This window comes from Hippocampus guttulatus, chromosome 11, assembly GCF_054856545.1.
Source record: "Hippocampus guttulatus isolate MCC_2025c chromosome 11, RoL_Hgut_1.0, whole genome shotgun sequence".
NCBI classification, from domain to species: domain Eukaryota; kingdom Metazoa; phylum Chordata; class Actinopteri; order Syngnathiformes; family Syngnathidae; genus Hippocampus; species Hippocampus guttulatus.
In genome coordinates this window covers 13135535-13157425 of record NC_141271.1, presented here as the reverse complement: position 1 = coordinate 13157425, position 21891 = coordinate 13135535, and the positions used below count along the sequence as shown (strand labels likewise).

Genomic DNA, 21891 nt, shown 5'->3' with positions numbered 1-21891 from the left:
TTGATAACTTTTGCCCACGTTGTTTAAACACTACTCCGGCGAGTGTTTACACTGCCGATTGCGAACAGCAAGTACCGTGAAGCGATGCAGCAAACACAAAGCAAAGCGGACAAACAAAGCAAGCAAGCAAGCATGATTGAATCGAAAATATAATTCTACACATCCGAAAAAGAAAAGCGGACACAACAAACGTAGCTTACCATTGGGGTTATGCTGGCGACGAAGTGAGTGGTTCTCAATTGAACTTAAACGGTGATACTTTTTTTTTTAATACGTCAAGTGAAAGGTCACCTGTCAGTGGCAGCCCCGCCCCATTTAAAAGCTCCAGGTAAATCCAACAATAACTATCAACAATGATTTAACAAGGTCGGAAAAATATAAAGATCAATATGCCATCCATTAATTCCATACATCTCTTGATGTGTTGATGTTTTCCAGTGGCGGCCGTGCATTTCAACCTTAGGCCTTCAGTGACGTCACATACTGTACTTTAACACAATATAGGCTCGTCAGGCAGCACTTAATTTCAGGAGCATTTAAAACCATAAGTATGCATTCACAATTAAGAGCAGGAAACAAAATCTCCAGATATTGTCAAAAATACTAAATAAAATGCCACCCAAATTATTCTGTGTGATCATAAACAAGTCTGTCCAATAAATTGCGCAATGTCGCAGTTTCATATAAGACACCAACCACACAATAACAAAACAAACTTTTATTTGAAAATAAAATTAACAGATCATTTGTATTTTGAGAATAGGCTATACAACAGCAAATAACTGAAAATGTTTTAGTGCACGAAGCTGACTACAATGCGCCATTATAAATTGCAGGTGAGCTGTTTTTTTAATACATTTTTGTATCTTTGTCATTTTATTTCGTGAGCATTAATACTAACGAAATAAAATAACAAGAAGAAATGTAAAATCAAATTCATTTACTCACCAATGTAGTGCCTTTTCACTGAGCTGCAGTCCCCAAACGTTTTTAAACGCACCGTAGCTTGTAAATGCCCAGCCGTGCTCTGATGTTTCCTTGCTGCCTTGGTAAAACAACTTAAATTGGTAAATCCAGTGGAAGGTCCGTCTTGGAAATTGTGTGGAAATTAGTCCTGCAACCAGATCAACGTCTTCTCCTTCGGCCATTTTGGGTCAAAATGCAGCAACAGCTCCCTCTAGCAGGTGCTAATCCAATCACCGAACGCGCACGTCCAGTGTCGACGTAAGGCATTCAAACTGGCCCCGGTGTGCAAACTCGTGATCTGATTGGCTATTGCAAGCTGACTGTGCCCGTTCATTTACAGCGCACAGGGGCCTGCTCTGTTTAATCTGAAGGCCCCGAGCAAGTTTAGTTTACCTGGAAACACAAGCTATCTGAAATATGATTGGTTAAAAACTCTACCATAATAATTAAGTTATTTATCGAGTGGCTTTCAATGTTATTTAAAATAACATTGAAAGCCACTCGACTAAGTGGAAATAATATGACGTAAAGAATACAGAGAATCATTTTGTTTACATATTTATGAAAATAAAATAACATAAATCAAATGTATGTTAGGCCAGCAGAGAAGGCCTTGCTGGCCCTGACGGAACGCCGCTGATGTTTTCAAAGAATCACTCTACAACATTCTGAGCAAATCATGCTATCTCACCAAGGGTGATCTATTTTTAGAATGGGCCACCTGGTGCCCAAAGGAACCAGGTTGATCACCCCTGGGCTAACAAAAATATGAAGAGTTTGAATGTTATTTTTCAACACTCAGTAAGTCACATGCTAAGAGAACAGAAAAGCAGCATCTACTCAACACATAACTAAGGTATGATTTTCGAGACGCACAGTTTTGAAACAAAGAATGGAGGACAACAGTAGCATGAGATTGAGGAAGAAAACATCAAATTTGGTCAATAAAATGTTTCTTCTAGCTTTCTTTACAGAAGTTTACAATGGCAGTGCAGGACTGGTAGAAGCAGATTTCCATTATATGGCCAATTCATGCTAATGCTTCCTTTGTATGTAAATGTTGTTTTCCAACCCAACAGGACATGTAAATGTGCTATTTTTACTGCTTATGCAGGCAGATGGCGAGAGGCTTTAGTGTGAAAATAAGACTCCACATTTATGTGTGAAAACACTGAGAAAAAAAAGGTCTGCGCGCATGAATATTATTTCAATCAATTTTTTTTCTAATTGTCTCATTATAAGTGGCATTTTCTGGTTTCTGGACTCAGCCAAGTACTGGAAACTGAAATCCAACCTCAAGATATTTTATCCTGTAGCTACTTCATATACTTTAATGACATTCTTAATGGGCCTGTCCGTTTGGGCAAGATTCAACGGGAGAGGTTAATTGTCCGGGGATGAAACTCATTAATGGACCGTGGCTTCATGGCTCACTGATAGTGTGTATGAACGATGAAACGTTGCGAAGTAATTTAAAGCATCTGTGTTTTAAGTTAACACAGGCAAGCGCATACATGTGAAGCTGTAATTTATTTATTGTTGCTGGCGCGTATCCAGACTTTAAGGCTCGCTCTGCTCCCACTTCAAGCGAATTAAAAACTCTTGGAGTCATAATGAAGACTTGGGAAGGAATCTCAGAAGGAGGTTTTGGAAAATAAATAAATAAAGGCTGGTTTCGCGCAGGAGCAAAGTGAGTCACACGTACCGGACAGATGTTTAGTATGAAAAAAATAAATACATTGATCCAATAATTCAAATCTGATTAAATCAACGCTTCGCAAATATAAATAAAATTATTGATAGCTGAAACTCTTTTAAAATAGAGTAATAGTTGAACAAATGAGGTTTTGTACTCTGTTCTTAATTTGATGTATTGGTCTTCTTCCATAGAATTTTCCAAACAATCGCAGCTTTCAGGTAGTCGCAGTGTATTTAATCAAAACAAAAAAAAGGTGAAAAATGACTTGAATAATTATTTCACAACACTTTATGGGTCCTTAAGAACCAGGGGGGCATGCACACATCTGCTTGAGACAAGCAAGATACCCTCTGGGGGTACAAATCTACCGGTAATGCGTTTTTAAAGAGTTGTTTTAGTACCAAGTCCACAAGTGTGTCTTCTGCTTTTTTTTTTTTTTTTTTTTTTTTTGGTGGGGTGTGGGGGAGTCATTTGTCATGTGACCACAGATGATGGCAAGCAGGACAAGCATAAAGCAGAAAAAGCGATAGAGCAAAGCAGGACACATATCTTTGCCCTGGCTAAGCAGTATGGTTTTTATTGTATATATATATATTTTTGTACAATATATTTCAAACATGCATAAAATCAGAGTGCCATGGAAATAAAGCCACCAACATTAAAATGATCAATAAATAGAAATAATCGATACATCATAGGTAATAACATACCTGCTTACGCAAGTTTGTAGAGGAGGAGAAGGACAAATTTATCTTTTTCTACCCCTGTCTATTAATTTTGTTGTGAATGTACCAACAGTTCATTCATTCATTTTCCTTGGAGTCTATCCCAGTTGTCCTTGGGCAAGAGTCAGGGTTCAACCTGAACTGTAAATTTGGGATATTCATACTTATCTATCTATACAATAATATATAAAATGGCAATATTTCAAGTTACAATACGCTGTAGTTACCCAAAATATTTTATTAATGTTCATTAAGTCACTAGCCCATGAATATGATAGCGCCTACATTATTTTTCTTACAATAAAATGTTGTGAAAGATTGAAACACAACCGTAGACATTCCATCCTGCTCGTCACAGATTTTTTTTTTGCTTTGTTTTTTTTCAATTCATCTGCATTCGTAAGTGAAATGCCTTTGTTCAACAACTCTTAAGTCTCTTTGTTTCCACTCGGGGACTGGATGTCGGCTTGCCGGTGGCTCTGACAACTGAAACAACCCCTGCAGATGCTGAGCGGACAAATCCAAAGATCTTGACCATGGAGCAGAGATTTAATACATTACTTCAGTGCGTACTTTATTACCTGCAAGATAATGCTAGTATTTGATAGCAAAAACAAAAAACAAAACATCAATACATTCATTTTGTATTCTTCTCTTATCAGCATCTTATGCGTGCACAAAATTTGACAAACAGGCCTTTGGTGCATGTAGAAAAAAGTTTTAGCTTGTTGATTTTTGTTCACGAAAAATGGGAGCTAAACTAAAACTTTGCAGATTCCATTTTTATTTGGTATAACATGAGTAAGAGTCAGCACCAAAATACCGTATGGCCTCTGTTGCGACTGTCGGCATGGTAAAAGTCAATCCCCTCTGGAAATGCTCCTATCTCCAGTCAAAACAGACACATTGTGTTCCAAAGACAACCCTCACTCGTTGAATAAAGATTCCCGCTGTTTTCTCTGATCCTCAACCATCTGATGGGGGGTGGGGGGTTCAAGACCTCGTAAAATCATCCCGTGATTTTTGGGAGAGTGCAAATACTCTTAATCCCTTCCAGATTTCCAGAATGTAACTGTATAGCATGGATGGACCCACCTGAGCGTTAAAGGTTTCGACACAGGGGTGCTGCGTGTTCATCACATTTCTTGCCAAAGCTGCCGGCCCAGTGTTTAGACGACACACCTCCCCATTCATCCAGCGTTTGGTTGGACACTGTGAACTCATCATCAGCTCGGCTGGAAACATGGAAAATGATAAAACATCCGAAAAGTGTAAAAACATCCGAAAGGTGTCAGCCGAAAACAAAGGGGCATCTGCCGTCAAGATCAGCGAGGCATGCGTCAATGTTGTTTTAAACACTGCACATGCTGAAAACAGAATATAATGCAAGAGATTATTAAAAAAAAAATTAAATACATTTTTTTAAATTAAAATTGACAGTATAGAAAGCATATAAAATGTAGAAATAGAAAGAATGTAATATTAAATATGCTGGTGCCTCTTGATGCACCTTGTTGGCTTTCACTTTTGGTTGCGAATAGCTGATAGTGTGGCCGAGTATCGCCTTACTGGGTGTATTCTCTCACGGGAAAAAGGAACACAAGTCACACCCTCAGGCAAAAATGAATGTAAGTCATTCAAAGAACAATTGGTGCTCATTTTGCTCTTCCGAGCATCCGTGAAACGGAAACTTCTTACTTGAGTTTTCACTATGGTGACAATGATGTGATACATACACACACACGTACGCGTTGAACTACATTTGACCGTCTGCTTTACATTCTGAGAGCAAAAAGACCTGCGCGTCGCTCTTGCCGGGTTTGGCTCCAGTCGTTACACGGCTCTGATGTTCCTCTGATCCGTTTCAGCCCACCAAAGAGAGTTTCCTCTTCGCTGTTTTGCTAGGCACCATTTCACAGGGCTTGACAAATGAGTTTGTAGAACAGCTCCTGAGAAATAAAACAAATCAGCGCGAGATGAATGGGGGGGAGGAAGCGGCCGTTTCCGGGTGGAGAGGGTGTGGGACGGCTCATGTTGGGGGAAGCCAAGGGGCAACGCGTCGATGTGTGACACCCAGTCTCAGCGTTCACCCGCACAATTGACCGAATGAAAAAACGCCAAGGGTTGTTTTCCCCTTCAGGCCCTTTTTGGTTATGAAAAGATTTCCAGAAGCTGAATTGGTCGGTTTGTGTCTCCGCTGTCTACTCGTCACCCCCACCGTGGTGTTGAGTCTCCGCCGCATATCAATTACCAGCTTTATTTGCCTTCAGTTGTCGGTGTTGTCACAGCTGCAGCTATTTCATTGTTCGTAAATAGCAGAAAGATGTCGGATTAACCCAGCCGTACAGGTCACTTTGAACAGCTAATACAGTGATTAGCACCGAGCCGCCGCGCCACATATTTGAAGATGGAGGGGGAGAAATAATTTACTCCAATGTTTTGCTTAATTGAGGTGCAAATGATCCAATAGACTGGAGGTGACCAAATGTCTTCCTTTGTCTGGATAAATCAACTTTTCTGGAGCTTTTTGAGATGCAGTCGCCTCCGTCTGCATGTATTCATCCTTTGCGCTGGGGCTTGTGTTTCCGCTTCAGTCCAATTTTCCCGCACGGTCTGATGGTGCAGTCATTGGCTGCCCATTTGGAGCTTCTCTTCCTGCTGCCATTGGGCAGTCGTCATCCATCAGTGCGCTCATTATGTTGGCGAGTAAGCTTGAACTTCTCTGGAAGAGCCACGGGAAAATGTTTGACTTGTTTTTCGGGGCGATTGTTGGTGTACTGTTGGCTAGCTACAGTAATTTGCTTTTGTTGTGGGAACACGTTCACAATCACTCTATGATCCAATATATAATGCGCATTTTGACCAAAAACATGGGGAAAACTCCAAACTATGAAAATTGATAGCGTAGCGGTACACATGACTATGGGTGTAGTCTATCTTTCGTCCAAAGTCAGCTGGGATCAACTCGACCATGGGCAGGCTAAGCGGTATCGAAAATGGATGCAAGTTGTGGGCATAGGTCACAAGGTACGTGCACGGTGATTGACAGGCAACAAGTCCAAGATGTGATTCACCTGAAATCAGCGGGGACAGACTCCAGATTCCCTAACCAGGATAATTGATATACAAAAAGGCTGGATGGAAGTTCGTGCTCGCACCAAAATAACGGATTCACTTTTGTTATCGTTAGCCATTTGAGTACTAATCTTAGCAAGACTGTATTTTATGCATGAGACTCTACAATTCTGCAGTCCCACATACAGTTGTCCGTCTCCATTGTTGTCCTTTATCGTTACATTATTCTTTGTTGAACTCATTGATGGCTTGTGTTTTACTACACTGTTATGACGCATGCACGCTAAAATGGAGCGAGATCCGGTTTTAAATGTTTATGGTTCAAAATCAAGATTAAGATAAAAAAAAAACCCTTATTGTTCTATGAGTGACCCTTTCACTCATGCGGCAGCAATAGGGAGACAAAATTAAACAATCCCTGCGGTGCATTGATACATGTTATATCCTGCTTCTCTTGTCGCTTTTGTCTATCACAATTGAATACTCTCTTTTGACACAAAAAGTTTACAAAAAGTGACGTGAAAGATGATGGTTGAAAGGCATTTGTTCACCTTTCACATAAAACCCCCCAAAACTCTTTCAACCAGCAACTTGACAGCCCGCCATCCGTTCAAGTGTTGTCTGATGATGTCAGTGCCAGAATCTAGTATGATGTATAAAGCAGATGTCGAACAGTGACCATTTCTCTCAACATAACAGGGCGATAGAAGTGATTGTCAAACTTCACACAACTGTCTCAGTTTTCCACACTACTCACATGTGCGCAGACGCCATTCCGCCACCGACGCTACCTCTGACGCCGGAAAACCGAAAAGCCAGTTTTGACAGGTCGTGTGAAAACTGCTTTGAACAAGGCAAAGAGTGGGAGTCGGGCCCATGTTATGTGAACCACTTTGACTACCACCCAGCCCGCATATGAAAAACAAGGTAATAAAAATAGCATCACGTGCTAAAATATACACGCATCTTGCAGCTATGCATTCATTTTCTCAGTCGTGTCCTTATTTAGGTTATGGGGGAGCTGAAACCTATTTCGGATAACTTTAGGTGGGAGGCGGTGCAGTGAGAGGGTTTCTCTCCAGGATGAATTTGATGTTGCCTCTTGATCATGCTGGCCGTAATAAATACGTTTTAGAACACCGCAGCTGCTCACCACTCTTGGTGCATACAGAAGTCAAATCAAGTCAACTTTATGGTCAAATATGCTCTATGTGCAACATATAGCACAGATGAAATTTCTTTCCTCTCAACCACAATGCAACCACAGGAGAGAGGAAAAAACCCCCTCACATTTATCTTAAGGCCTTTGGTCAATTTACACCCGTCAATTTCGTCAACATGCACGTTCTTGAAGCGTGGGAGTCAACTGGAGGACCTGTGGAAAACCTACGTAAACACAGAGAGTACATGGAAACTCCACTCAGGAAGGATGGAGCCAAACCCTTTGGAACTGCGAGGCAAATGTGTCTACCACTAGGTCAGCATTCTTCCCAGGGATGTACCAATAAAATGTAAAATAAAATAGTTCTGTTTTCCCTTTAACAGTTGGTCAAAGGGAATCTTTTCAGATGAATCTCTAAATTTCTCTTAACTTGGTGTACAGGTAAAACTGAGACAATGTCTCTAATACTCAAATGCGAGCTTGTGAATGGGCTGATTACAAACTGGTCAAAAGTAATTATAATAATCAGAGCTGCATTGCTCTCAGAGGCACATATTTGGCCTGAGCAAACCAGAAAAACTTGCAACGGTAATTCATTTACGAATAATTTCTCTTCTTAGATCCTTAACATTGCTCCTCTCAGACAGTCAAGTGCACTAAAATACTGATGCTAACCCTCCTAAGGGCACTGAGATCATTTTTAAACTCCCACTTCAAACTGTGAAGTGGCTTTGCACCTGAAATGTGAACTCCTCGTCTCAAAAGTCTTTCCATTTTTAGCCTCATCCATGAATAATCTTGAAATAACATTCTGGTTTTCTCCTGAATCCTCTTTTGTTCAATCTCTCTTTTGGTGTGTTTCTCTTACCTGTAGACTGATGGATGATTATTTTCATTGAGGTCGGAGCGGGATAGCGAAAGGCTGCAACCCAAACTAGGCCCTCCATCCTGACCTTAGACTTGGTGCATGCTCCTGTAATTCTAGACGAGCGGTGAGGGGGTCGAACAAACACACATTTGAGGTAGGTGTATGTTTCACCCTTTCTTTTTTGCTACAGTATTAAATAGCTTTCCTTCACTAGCTAGTCACCTTATAATCAATAATGCCAGGTTAACATCTGGAACGCGGCACATGCACACGCACACACACATGCGCACGCACACACACACACACACATGCGCACGCACACACACACATGCGCATGCACACACACACACACACACACACACACACGCACACACACACACACGCGCGCTTAAACATCCATCATCAGGAACAGTGTGGAGGCTGTTCCAACAGAGTAAAATACAGCTCCACAGCTTCCAGTCATCATCTATCACCTGGGCCCATCAAAGGAGTGGTGAGGTTGGGTCCACCAAAGTTGGGCGTGGTAGCTGGTAGGGCGTACGTATCTGTGGGACACACATATAGCGAGCCACAAAACTGGACATTAGAGGTTGACCTTGAAAAAATATATATCTCCAATCAAATCACAATTGTAATTTTTCGATAAAAAAAAATCGCAATGACATTATTTTCTATCATCTACATACACACGGAGGACAGTAAATCGTCAATGCAAAGTGAATTGGAAATAAGATAAAAATCCAGTAGTGTGTATTGTCCTGTGCAAAGTGTACCGAATGGTTCAATAGTTTTCTTCAGTAGTCAAATAGATTCTCAATTAAAGTAGATATACTTCAAAAATAGTAAAAGTAGTTCTGCTTGATTGCGTTCCACCACTGGTGGAAACTTGCACACATGAATGTCAGTATAAAAGTCTCTCACAAGAAAGAGCTTGTGCCCTTTTGCATCGTCTGCACACTGTTTAATTATTTTCCGCTTCTAATCCACCTCCTTAATAAAAATCTCCCGCTTTGCTGCTAGCCTCTTCCCACAATGCGGATTATGATGGTTTAAATATTGCCGAGCAGGTGGCCTAATGAATGCAAACGCAGATCTCACCCAAACATGTTTGTGCAAATTCTTGATTTATGATTCACGGCTTGTGTTGCGCAGATGATGTACGCTTGGTTTTCCGTGCAGTAAAACGTGCTGCCAACACATCGTGCGTGTCAGGGCAATGTGTGCAAGTACCGTGCATGTGATGCCAGCGGGTGACAAGGCAGTTTTAGATTTTCTCAAACCGCGCTGTAAAATCATTAGGTGGCCTCATTTACGTGAATAATTAATCAGCATCAGTGTTTCCACGCCAGCCCTAGGGCTGATTTGTAAAAGAGCCAAAATGTAAAGTGGCTCGTGATATACAGCGTGAGTAACAGTGTGAGCAACACTGTAAACTCTTATTCTTGTCATCTTCTCATAAATGCCAGTTTGCTCAACCTGTGGTAATTTTATGTGAAAAAGGTGGTGGGATGCAAAAAACAAAAAACAAAACAAAGGAAGGAAAGAACCGTACTCTACAGTGGAAACCTCTAAAGTCGAATACCTTTTGAAGACATATAATTTGGAATTAATTAAAAATACCCTGACTGGTCTCATTTTGAGTTGTATAGCATAGCATAGCACAGCATAGCATAGCATAGCATATTTTTCAGACGGGACAGCATAGCCAGGCCTGCGCCCACAAAATCAAGCCTTTCCCTCTTTCACAGATTCAATTTCACCTGAACTTGAATTGCATTGGAGGATAGATTCGCTGCATATTTTGCAAGTGACTGTGCTATTGTCTAAGTCCAAACAAATTTGATCTTTTTTTTGTCTGAAAATACTGTGTGCTATTATGAGCTGCTAAACAATATTAGAAATTATGTTTTTTGGGGGGGGGGGTTGTTCTTTTTTTTACTTTACTTTAAAACGTTTTGGTGGTCTTCAAGCAGCATCTGTATTTTATTTTTGTCAAAAAAATTGAGATAAGACCTGCGATTGGCTGATGACCAGCACAGAATGGAGACTGTTTCTTGCCTCCAGCTTACCCATAGCCCTAAAGAGGACAAGCGCTACAGAAAATAGATGGACGGATAAATGGTTCATTAAGATAAGGAGGACGGCAGTTTGGGTTTCACGATTTAGTTGTTGTCATAACTGCTAACTCAGATTTGACACTTGGGACTTGCTGAGTAAAATAGCGGCTCGGCATTTCTGTGCAAACTTTGTCCTTTACTCCTTCCGCCACCAGGGTCACACGACTTGATGTGATTGTCATGCTGAAAGCTTATATCATAGACCGCTGGGTCGGCTTTTAAAATAAAGTTGGACATGTTCGAATAACTCTAGCTGGCTCCGGCGTGGAGGTCAAGGCTGAGTTATCAGACGGAGAGTCTTAACATTGCTGCCTGAGATGACAGGTTCGCAGGGGACTTCATATGGGGAATGTGTATTAATAAATCTGAATGTGTGTTGACTTACAACTCACTGACGGTGAATTCTATACTCGACGTACTCGAGGAGTCACGTTGGCGGTGCAGCAGAAGAAAGGTAGATACCATGGTAATGCACCCTTACGGGCAGCAACATCTGGACATGATGTGCACCTCAGGAACCCCCACACCTGCACTCCCCTAACATCAATAAATTTTTGGATTCCAACCAAATCCATATTTGAATTAGGGACAGGGCCTCAACTGATCCAACAGATGAAGCTGCGGTGAGAAAAGCTACATTTGTTGTTTTCTATTTTATGTTCTACTTTTAAAGGTGAAACGCCAAAGTTCAAAATAATACCAGTCCAGCCTTACTGACGTCACCGAATATTAGTTGAGTGATTAACAGCAACAGCAATTCCGGACAATTTTTCAGTTAATATAAAAACATGTGTTTTTTTGTTTTTTTTTTGGTTTTCTGTAAAGTAATTTTATAAATGATAGAATTTTCTTAATGTTTTAATCCAGAAAATAATATGCAATGTTTCCAGTTCATTGAAATAAGTATTGTATAATTATTTTTGTCATCCGTAAATCCACCAGGAAAAAAAACAATAACTTGGCTTGAACGGCAACTAAATTCCTTTTTCCATCTGCCGTTCATTAACAAAGCATGCAAAGGTGGCCGAAAAAAATTACAATTACATGTCTGTAATCAGTTTTTACACATTACATAATATGAAATTGTTAATCCTTTATTATTAAATAATTACCCTAATGAAATAGTGAAGACAATTCTCAATGGTGTGGTTGAACTCATCCTCACCTCCCCCATCGATAACAGACAGTGAGTGAAGGGGAATTCCTGCCAGGGATCCATGAGTGTGTCAGCTGTACTGGAATGCACAAGTACAATTTAGTGACTGTCAGAAGACTTTAACAAAATAAATCCGCACGTGTCATGCCAGATCGTGTTGTGCTCTTTATTATGGGTGAGGTGCAGGCGCAGCAGAGACAGAGGATAGCCATGTTCTGCCAATGCTGCATGACACGTGTCACTGAACAGGCCAGGAACGGATGCCTTTGGAAATATACGACTTGAAAAGCAGTCTGAGTTTATGAAGCTACACCCACATTTTGGCTAACACATCTTTATTTACATGATTGATCGGTACATACATATATATAGATGTTCTTTATTAATACCAGGCTCCCTCGATAATATTTAACGTTATTATTCTTTGGCTTTTATTTTGTTACTAATGTTTTACGTAATCACAATTCATTCAGCAGTGTACAACATTTTGTCCCGCAGCTATTGCTTTGAAAATGTTTCATGAATATGTTGGATTTATTGATTGACAGCGTTGCTTGCTAGTGAACGCTCATATCTTCCTCATCCCATAGCTAGCCTGTCTTCTTTTAACAGTTTTTAGATAGATGTGCTTGATTAATATTGTAACTAGCTAGCTAGCTACCGTGCATTAGCTTAAAGTAAAACTCTATTAAGCCCGCAGGAACACACTTTGTGTCTTACTTACCTTAATTTAAAACTGTGACATAGTGTTACGGCAAACTATTGTGTGGACAGAGGAAGCCAAAGTTGAGTTGCTTGCAATGAACACGTCGCAATGTACGTGTGGAGAAAAGGGAAAAGGCACATCCAGAGCACAATCAAAATCTCATCTCAACTGCAAAGTATAGTGGAGGGGGGCCTCGTGGTTTTGGACTACTTGGCCACCTCATGGCCTGGGCGCTTCGCTATCATTGAGGTAAAAATCTTTATTGGGACATTTTGCAGGCAAATTTAAGCCCATCTGTGTGGTAATTGAATCAAACAGAACAGAAGATGGGGAATGCAGCACGACAAACCCTCACCTCAGCCATGCTGTGACATGACCTCAAGAGAGCGATTCACACTAGGCAACCCAAGAATATCGCTGAACTCAAACAGTTTTGGGCAAGAGGAATGGTCCAAAATGAGTCCTGACTGCAACTTATTGCAGCAGAGGTGGCTAAACAAATTGTTAAATGCAAAGTTTCGCACACGTATGCCACTCTGAATTGTGACGTTTACATGCTGTGTTTGGTAAAATCAATGTAGCATATACTGGTAATTGTTTGTGTGGTCTTTATTTAATAAAACTATAATTGTCTATGGCGGCCCGGTAGTCCAGTGGTTAGCACGTCGACTTCACAGTGCAGACTTACCGGGTTCGATTCCAGCTCCGGCCTCCCTGTGTGGAGTTTGCATGTTCTCCCCGGGCCTGCGTGGGTTTTCTCCGGGTGCTCTGGTTTCCTCCCACATTCCAAAAACATGCATGGCAGGCTGATTGAACACTCTAAATTGTCCTTAGGTGTGAGTGCGGGCGTGCATGGTTGTTTGTCTCTCTGTGCCCTGCGATTGGCTGGCAACCAATTCGGGGTGTCCCCCGCCTACTGCCCGAAGACAGCTGGGATAGGCTCCAGCACCCCCCGCGACCCTAATGAGGATGAAGCGGTTCGAAAGATGAATGAATGAATGAATGAATGAATAATTGTCTATTGTTATGCCTTGAATTAATATTAGGTTAAATTTTAGGACCAAATGATGCAAGAAGCCACAAATTTGAGAAATTCCACATACCGGTACTTATTTTGGAAAATAATTATCTCACACACTGTGGAGAGTTGTCATCACACATACTGTATTATTGATTTTTATGAGGAAAAAAAAGCTCAGTTCACTTATTAAAATTAATAATAATTTTTGTTTATTCATTCTTTTCTTGACCTACGGGGACCCATTGCTGGGCAACCGGCATTGACGACAGTGAAATCATTGTTCCTGTCCAAGAAATGATCTGGTATGTGAATTGTGGTGTTTTTGTACAGATTAAACAGGCCAGCTATAATCTGCTAATTAATGAGCTTTCCTTGTTCCAGTTGGCAAATGGTTTCACCTTTGGACGCTGCGGGGTCATTCACCCGCCCACCCCGCCAACCCCCCATTGCAGCATTTGTGTCCAAGCTCAGCTCGCGTCGAGCAGACGGATGAGAATTTTATATGTCGTCGGTCCATCTATTTAAAACTTGGCAGACGAATGAGAGCTATAAATCAAGATTTTTTTTTTTTTGGCATCGTATGTCCATTGTATCTCTTTTGAGTAATGAATGACCGAACTGAGAAAAATGACACCCTGATGAACCACCTCCAACCACGAGTGCTGACCTTACGTAAAGCAATGAGGGAACACCCATCTTGAGAATCAACGCATGCGAATTGCTTGAAAAGAGATTAGTTGGGTGTTGGTGAGGATTTACGATTGTGATCCATATTTTTCCCCTCCCATGACCATCACCCTATATTTTGCTCGCGTCCTTTCCTCAGGCTGCAGAAAGAGGCCAAGTTAGAAGCCGAATTAATCCCTGAGATCTCCTTTATTTGCCTTTCGCAGATAGCATGATGGATGATATCATAACTTCACAGGATTGGGTTATGCATGCACTTTGACCCAAAAATATGCAGCATCTCCCTTGCTCCTATGCGCTCTGTGGGATAACATTTTCCCGCTCCCCACCACGTCCATGCGATGAGCTCTATGTCCATTGACGCACACTAAGCTCTCTGCCAGGATCCACTGCTGGCCCTCTCAAATAATGGCAACGTCCACAAAAGCCTCAAGTGTTGAACAAACAAAACAAAAAAAGCATCTGTAACGTCAATATTTGCCTTTTACGCTGCGAGCTGACAGAAAAGAAGGAATAAAAGAGTTGGAAAATGCCTCAAAGGGCTACTAAAGGCTAAACGAAAACACTTAAAGTCCTGTGCCCTGCAATAAAACCTGGGAGTGGTGTCTGCAAGGTCCTCTCGTCTCAAGAGGACTGTAACCCATCACTCCACTGCTCTGACTTCCGCCCATTCTCTGTGGGAGGTTAATTGCTCCGAGGGCGACCCAAGGTCAGGGCATGCGTTTTTCAAAAATGTCGCTTAAGCAGTGGATGTGCTGGACATTTTTCACTGATAACAGCAAGGGGCATGTTTATCAGCGTTTGGTGGGGGCGATGTTTAAGGTTTAATTCAGGGTCGACTATACAGTACTGTAAATCAACAACTTGTTCTAATAGTTTGGATGGATTGGACCCCATCTGCTTATCTTTTTTTAAAATTCACTGTTCGGCAATGTGGTCCAAAATCCTGATCGTGTAAAGCCTAGTGTGGCCATCCCAAATCTCCTCATTTTGTGATTCGTAATAATAGCGGACCAGGCAGGACACCTCTCTGGTTTGTTAGCGCTAGCATGTGCGGATGTCGCGTTACAGGATTGTGTGCCGCACACTAAAAGAATCATACCGTGCTCATTTGTTCTGTTAAAGTTAAAGCCTACTTTTTTACACAATTTACTTTCTCAAATTCCCGAATAATGTTTAGTCAACATTTAGCCCAAAAAACAAACAAACATTTGTATCGGTGAAGGAGTCGACTTGTGCTGACAGCAATCCTTAAAGTTGCATGTAAATTGGCCAATAAAGTGCGCGACCCTCGCAGTTGAGAAAATGGATGGATATTGAATGGATTGGATAATAAAGAGTGAGTGACCAATTACTGTCGGAGCACGCAATGATTGACAAGTAGGCTGCTTGTGTTGCTTTTACTGACCGACATGTCGACTGACTAATGAGGTCTCAAGATTCAGAGACCACACAAAAACGCAAGACCAAAAGAGAAACACAAAGCAGTGGAGGAATGCTTGCCGAGTGAGGTCATGAAAGCTAGGTTGCGTTTTTTTCCGTTATATTTCAGATATTTTAGCAGCTTCTGGCCATTACCACTCGTCTCATTTATTTAACACATGTAAATTAAAGTTTCTTAAAATTGCACAATAGATTATGCCTTTTGTTAAAAAAATAAAATAATTAAAAAAGTGGATGAGTGGTACCAAGTCTGAGAATTCTAGCGTAGGTTCTGGCTAATAACCACTCTCTTCTTACGCCGTTGCTAACCGTAAAACGTTTGACTATCATACCGAGCCTTTGTCGGCCATGCCGTTTTTCTAATGACTCGGAACACCAAGTGGAAGACAAGACACGATTGATTTAGATTTTTCCAACAGACTGGTACACTTAAGAGCATAAATAATTTTCATTGCTGTTCATCAGCGCTCTGACAAGCTTCTCTGTTGCCAGATAAAATCACCCTTTGCATCATTCACCGCACGGCAGTACGGGTTCGCATACTCCCTTTCCTTCCTGGAGAAGCGCTCTTGTCGACTCTCATCAGGAGGGCGTTTAACCCCACGGATGTAAAGACAAAATGTCAACAAGAGTTACCGTGTCGGTTTTTTTTCTCCAGCTTGGAGATGACATTAATGGTTTGCTGCATGATGAGAGTCGAATTCATATTTTGGGATGTGCACTTACGCAGCAAGCAAAATCCCGAACTGCTCTTCACTCCGGACGAGGAGTTGAGGGAATTTGTTGATCCTCCTCTGCACTTGAACAGGCTCCACAGTGGGTCCGACAGCTGTTGGAAACAGCAGACAAGGTCAAGAGGCAAACTTGGACCACATGTTCCGATGAATTATATGATTCCCTCTTTATTTCTTTTAGTGCCTAACAGATTTTACATGAAAAACGCCTTAGCGCGCATGATGAATGGCTCCCAAAACCTCACCATTCAGAGTTTGAATAATTTTGTCTCCGGCTCACTTGCTTAAACTATTCACCATAATTCGATTTCCAATGAAAAAAAATAATCTGATGCTTTCTTCGCTGTTGTTTGAAACCGGGTTTTCCAACCTTTATTCCGCCAGGTCACATCGTTTACATTTTGAGAAAACCTCATGGCACACAACCAAACAAAAATGTCTAGTGAAAGAGCATTTTGTTGTTGTTGTGCCTCTCGCTACATGTCGCTCGTATAGATAATTGACATAGGATGTGATAATTATGCTTAATAAATACTTTTGGGCCCATTTAGGTTAAATGCGGTCATTATTGAGGTTATGGGAGGGTCACAATTTAAAATAAATAAATAAATAAAATGATACCAGTACACACACACATGACGAGTTTAGACTTTCGTGTTTTTTAGAAGAGTATTTAAATATACTTGTTTGAAAAAGTCATGTATATATTTGAGATTAAGGTCATCTATTTGAAAATTTCGAACTTTGAAAGGAAAATCTTTGTTAACCTTAAAGGTTTAACGTCACGAGGATAAAGTTGCATATATTACAGAGAAGAGTTGTATGATTTTGAGGAAAAAGTCATATTGTTTAGATTTTATTTTTGAGAAAAATCTGGTCGTATAGTTTTGAGATTTTTTTTCTTTAAAATTGCGAGAATAAAATTGAAGTTGTGTATCTCCTCGATTAAAAAGTGTGATCTATTTTTATCTAGAGTTATATATATTTAAATTAAGTCATAATTTTAAAAGAATAAAGTCATACCTTTTCAAGAAAAAAATGAGATTAAAGTTGTATCAATTTTAGATGAAACTATAGATTTTTTAATGAAGTCAGATTTTTTTTGAACAAAAGCTGTCTATTTTAAATATAAAGTGATACATTTTTCAGAAAACAAATTGCACGATGGCGTATGTTTGACATTTAAGTTGTAATAGTGTGAAAATGAAGTTTTACGCTTTCATGGATTAAAGATTTTTACGATTTAAAAAAAAGGAAAAATTGGGGTGGACAAATGTGTTTATTTTCAAGATAAAAAGCAAAATATTTTTTTAGATTAAGGCTGCATATTTTGAGGAACTTTTTTTGATTATTTCCTAGTTAAAAAGTTGTATATTTCCCCGACTGGAGTCGTAATATTATGAGAATGTTGGATTTTTACGAGGGGAGGTGAAGGAATGATATCAGAGGAGCCGTTTGCTGGCTGTTTAAGGATAAACAATGCAGAGGATATCGTCAAGTTTCACTGTAGTATTTTCACAGAAAACAGGCATAAAGATGGTCATAATTTTGAATCCTAAGGAAGAGGAATTCCGGTGTGACATCAGTGGCTTGATGGCGTCTGAAGTCATATGATAAACATCAGCCATATGGTATTGCAATTCATGGATACATTTTGCTTTTCTTTTTACTTGGCTTGTCTTTTTGTATTTTTCAATATGTGTTGATTTATGAAACGATTATACCGGAAAACTCTTCTTTTTTTTTCCTTCCATTTGACTCATTTGTTGAATCTGTTGGCGCAGAGAATATTACCGGTATTGAAAAGAGTTTTTCAATGTTCCTTTCAACTTTTTAAAAGGTTATTCGAATTGTAATTGATATTATTATTATTATTCGTATTATAAAAGATATTCCTGTCTCTAATCTGATCAATTTTGAGGAAACAAAATCTTCGCAATTACTACCATGCCTACCCTGCTGGAAAAAAAAAAAGGTTAGTGACACCAAAATTCATGTCTGAATATAAAACATAATATAAAGTGATTTTCAGTCATTCATCCTCTGAAGGTCTTTCCTCCCGAGAATCACGGGGTACACGCTCACGGCGTGGACAAGCAAACTCCACCCAGGAAGCCCAGAGCCTGCATTCGAACCAACAACCTCTGCATTAAGCAATGATTTTCTTTCAACAAATATCTCTTCTAACAACATCTGGCAATCCTTTGCCACTTTCTTGATTTATTTCCAGCTCAAAGATATCCACTCAACAGATAAAAATACACAAACTTTTTTTTTAACTTTATCTAATTTATTTATAGGATGTGCAATAGGGTATAAAATATACAAAAACAAGCAGAGGTCAAGGGCACACAAGTTTAAATACATAAATATAAAGGGACGATATCAATAAAGCCGATGAAAACATGTCTCCGCCTGACCTGTAATAATAATTTCATAGAGCTGAGCTTGCTGTTTTCATAAGCCAAGCCCCTGCAGTCTATGAGAATGCGCATGTTGTGAGAAAATATTAAATCCGGCTCGGTTTTTCTTTTCATCCAGCAATCCCCTTTGCATCAACAAAATATTAAAAGTCGAATCTGGTGGATTTAAATTTTGATGAAGTCAAGAAAAGAAGCTTTGTTCTGGAATGAAATCACCTGAAATGCTGGGCGCCGCTCGAGACCGTGAAAACCAACTCTCATGGCTCGGCCCTCAAAAGTGAAGTGAAGTGTCCTCCTCCTGCTAAATTATGGCCGTGAAAGGCTGCGATGGTCCCCCTCGAGGGCTTTCGCCGGAAATGGTTGTTGTGTGGTGGCCTCTGAAGTGAGCTCTGGTCATTGTCACGGCAGAGGAAAAGTACAAGCGTAAGGAGCGAGCAAAAGCAGAGAAGAAAAAATCCAATATTGATATCTACCAATGGAAGTTAGACAAAAGAATTTGCTGGCATATAAAACACAGCAAGTGGCCACAAAATGAGGCACGCTTGCACAATCTAATGAGATCCGGTACAATTAAGGGAAGCATCAAGAATACTGAAGTAAATCATCTACAGTTTTGATGGACACTGTCAATCAAAGAGGAATGGATTTCATGGCATTCATGATTGTGGTGAGTGATGGTTAGTTTATGCGATTAAAGACCTGCCCTGTGTTGTAGTTAAGGTGATTAAAATTGCGCAAGTCAGAATATTGTTACTGTGTCGCATGACAAGCATGTGTTGATTCAGAGCCTTGCTCAAGGGCTATATGTCCCAGTTTCCATATTTGTGGTGCATAGTGGTGATTCATCCGCTTGTTTTTGTTTTTTTCAATAAATTCTTCGTGCATACGGCAGCCATATGCCATTTTTTCCAGTAAGTGAAACCATGGATCTGCCTCAAGAGTCAAGAGGTCCTGAGTTGGAATCTTGACTCAGATCCTCAACAACACTGCAACTTTTTCTTTCTTTAACACTTTGACATAATAGTGGTTACATGGAGTGCGGCCACAGTGTGACAATGATGGATCTTCACCTGCGTAGCTGCCAAGTCATGGGTGGAGAAATTTGGTGTTCGGGCAATATTATTAAAATTAAGCCAAGTATGATGTAACAGCTCATATTTGCGTGCAACTAATATGCTCCTTCAATAGAGATTTCCGGCTGTATCTTCAGTCCGAAGTCTTTAGGAAATAGCTCGGACTGGCAGACTAAGATAAGATAAGAAAAACCTTTATTGTCTCGCAAATGAGACATTTGCAATGTACAGCAGCAAAGTTTGGAGGCAAGAAGTAGAAAAAAAGGAGAAAACAAATATTTGCATGCACAACATAACATTTTTTTAACTGTACACAGTACAGAATGCAACATGAAAATACAAAATATAAGATATAAGCATACAGGTATATGCGACTGTGTATGTGACTAGCAGCATAATGACCACCAAATTGAAGCAAAAATTAAGACAAAAACTGTTGAATTCTTTACATTCTATATAATTTATGTCATTACTGTGTGTACAGTAAAGGCCAACATAAGAGTGCTATTTTTCATATTTGAAGTAAATCTTACAAATGTTTTTTGGGTTCTTTTTGGAAACGCTGGAACGGATTAATGGCATTTTCCTTCATTTCAAATGGGAAAGATGACTTGAGAGCCGAACGTGTTAAGGGTGGTCACGGATCTCAAGGCACCACTGTACTTGCTCTTAATGTCCTTTCTCATACATGATTTGTTAAAACAACAAGAAGAAAAAAAACACACTTTCAGAGAGTTACTCTGATATTTTGAAACATTATTTTTGTTGCGTGGCAGAATTTGCATCTCATACGCGATGTTCCGTTTCCACGGCAACTTGATGCAGAACATTTCCCTCTAAGTCAGAGGTTCATGCAAGGGTGAAGGACACCGATCCATGTTCAGTATTTTTATTTTGCATTCCCGTCTATTATTTCATCAAATATAATTGTCTTGAACATTTGCCGTGATAAAATACGTCCCAATGGAGTACTACACATTAAAGGGCTGAAGCAAACCCATATTTTCCATTTCGGAGTATGACATTTAAGGGCCAGGAAGAGCGAAGCTGCAAGGGCACACGTTCCAAAACAGCCTCCTTGTGAGCATCACATGCTAAACCTGCTGTTTGGCCTGAAGCTTTCACTCGGGAGGCTCCAATCAACTGCTGGCAGGAAGCAGGTGGAAGCGCTCAGTCAAGATAATGCATCCCAAGTTGGAGCTGAACCAAGTTCGTAATAATCAGCTGCTGCAGGAAAAAGAAAACAACAGTGTCTCTTGTACCGGTTCCTGTTCTTCTACTGCAAAGGTGACGGGTCAGATAAACCAGTCCAGAGTCCATGTCTTGAGAAACATGCACAGACATACTGTACAAAGGAATTCCTTTCTCCGTGGGATCAACAGAGCCACAATCGATTGCTTGCCTTTTTGTAGACGGAACTGAGCTTGCCATCGATTTACCACACGTTTGTTTTAAAACTCATTGCAGGATTGCAGATTGCAGGGATAAAAAAGTAAATATCAAAATGAGCGCATGACCAGTGGCAATGCTGACACGTCTTTTTTGCTCATGAAAATATTATCAAATTAGAATATTTTTTAATCTAGTGGTGCCTTGATGTACAACTTCAATTTTTTTCATGACCAGGCTCTTACCTCAGAACACTCCAATCTCAAATTGCCTTTCCCTGTTGAAATGAATGGCAAGGCCATTAATCCGTTCCAGCATCTCCAAAAACACACCGTCATATTTTTTTTAAAGAAAATTACCACTCTACTGTATTATACTTTATAAAAACATACAACCAGAACAGAATATAATAGAATAGAATCAAAAGAATTAGAACAGTTTGTGCATCATGATAATTCAATGGACATGATACTGATCCTCTTTGTGTGCGTGCCATGGTCACCGGGAGGCAATATATACATATGTAGCCCATATTTAAGTCGCTGTGCAACTGTTTTTTAAATTCTGTTAGCTATGTCCAATTTGGCTCAAAAATTCATTATTATTATTTATATAGCGCTACGGCTTTCACAACAGCTGCAGCTGCT

At 40.1% G+C, this 21891-nt stretch overlaps 1 protein-coding gene across 7 annotated transcripts; it reads right to left on the bottom strand.

The window, feature by feature from the left end:
- Nucleotides 1–1511: 1511 nt before the first annotated feature.
- On the bottom strand, nt 1512–19330 carry LOC147198139 (uncharacterized). 7 transcript variants are annotated; one of them, XR_015102352.1, is made up of 9 exons: nt 18999–19325; nt 16352–16454; nt 13163–13434; nt 11778–11847; nt 8969–9040; nt 8496–8608; nt 5189–5339; nt 4486–4625; nt 1512–3919 (listed from the first exon to the last, which is right to left on the bottom strand). XR_015102352.1 is itself a non-coding variant. In XM_086124423.1 (7 exons), the coding sequence occupies exons 1-6, from the start codon at nt 19041–19043 to the stop codon at nt 5224–5226; spliced, it is 519 nt and encodes a 172-aa protein (XP_085980549.1). In that variant the 5' UTR covers nt 19044–19326; the 3' UTR covers nt 1512–4625; nt 5189–5223. The 7 variants fall into 7 exon arrangements, 2 of the variants coding, with proteins under 2 accessions (XP_085980549.1, XP_085980550.1); XR_015102353.1 differs by having other exon boundaries at nt 11725–11847; nt 18999–19318; XR_015102350.1 differs by lacking the exon at nt 13163–13434 and having other exon boundaries at nt 18999–19326.
- Nucleotides 19331–21891: the final 2561 nt, after the last annotated feature.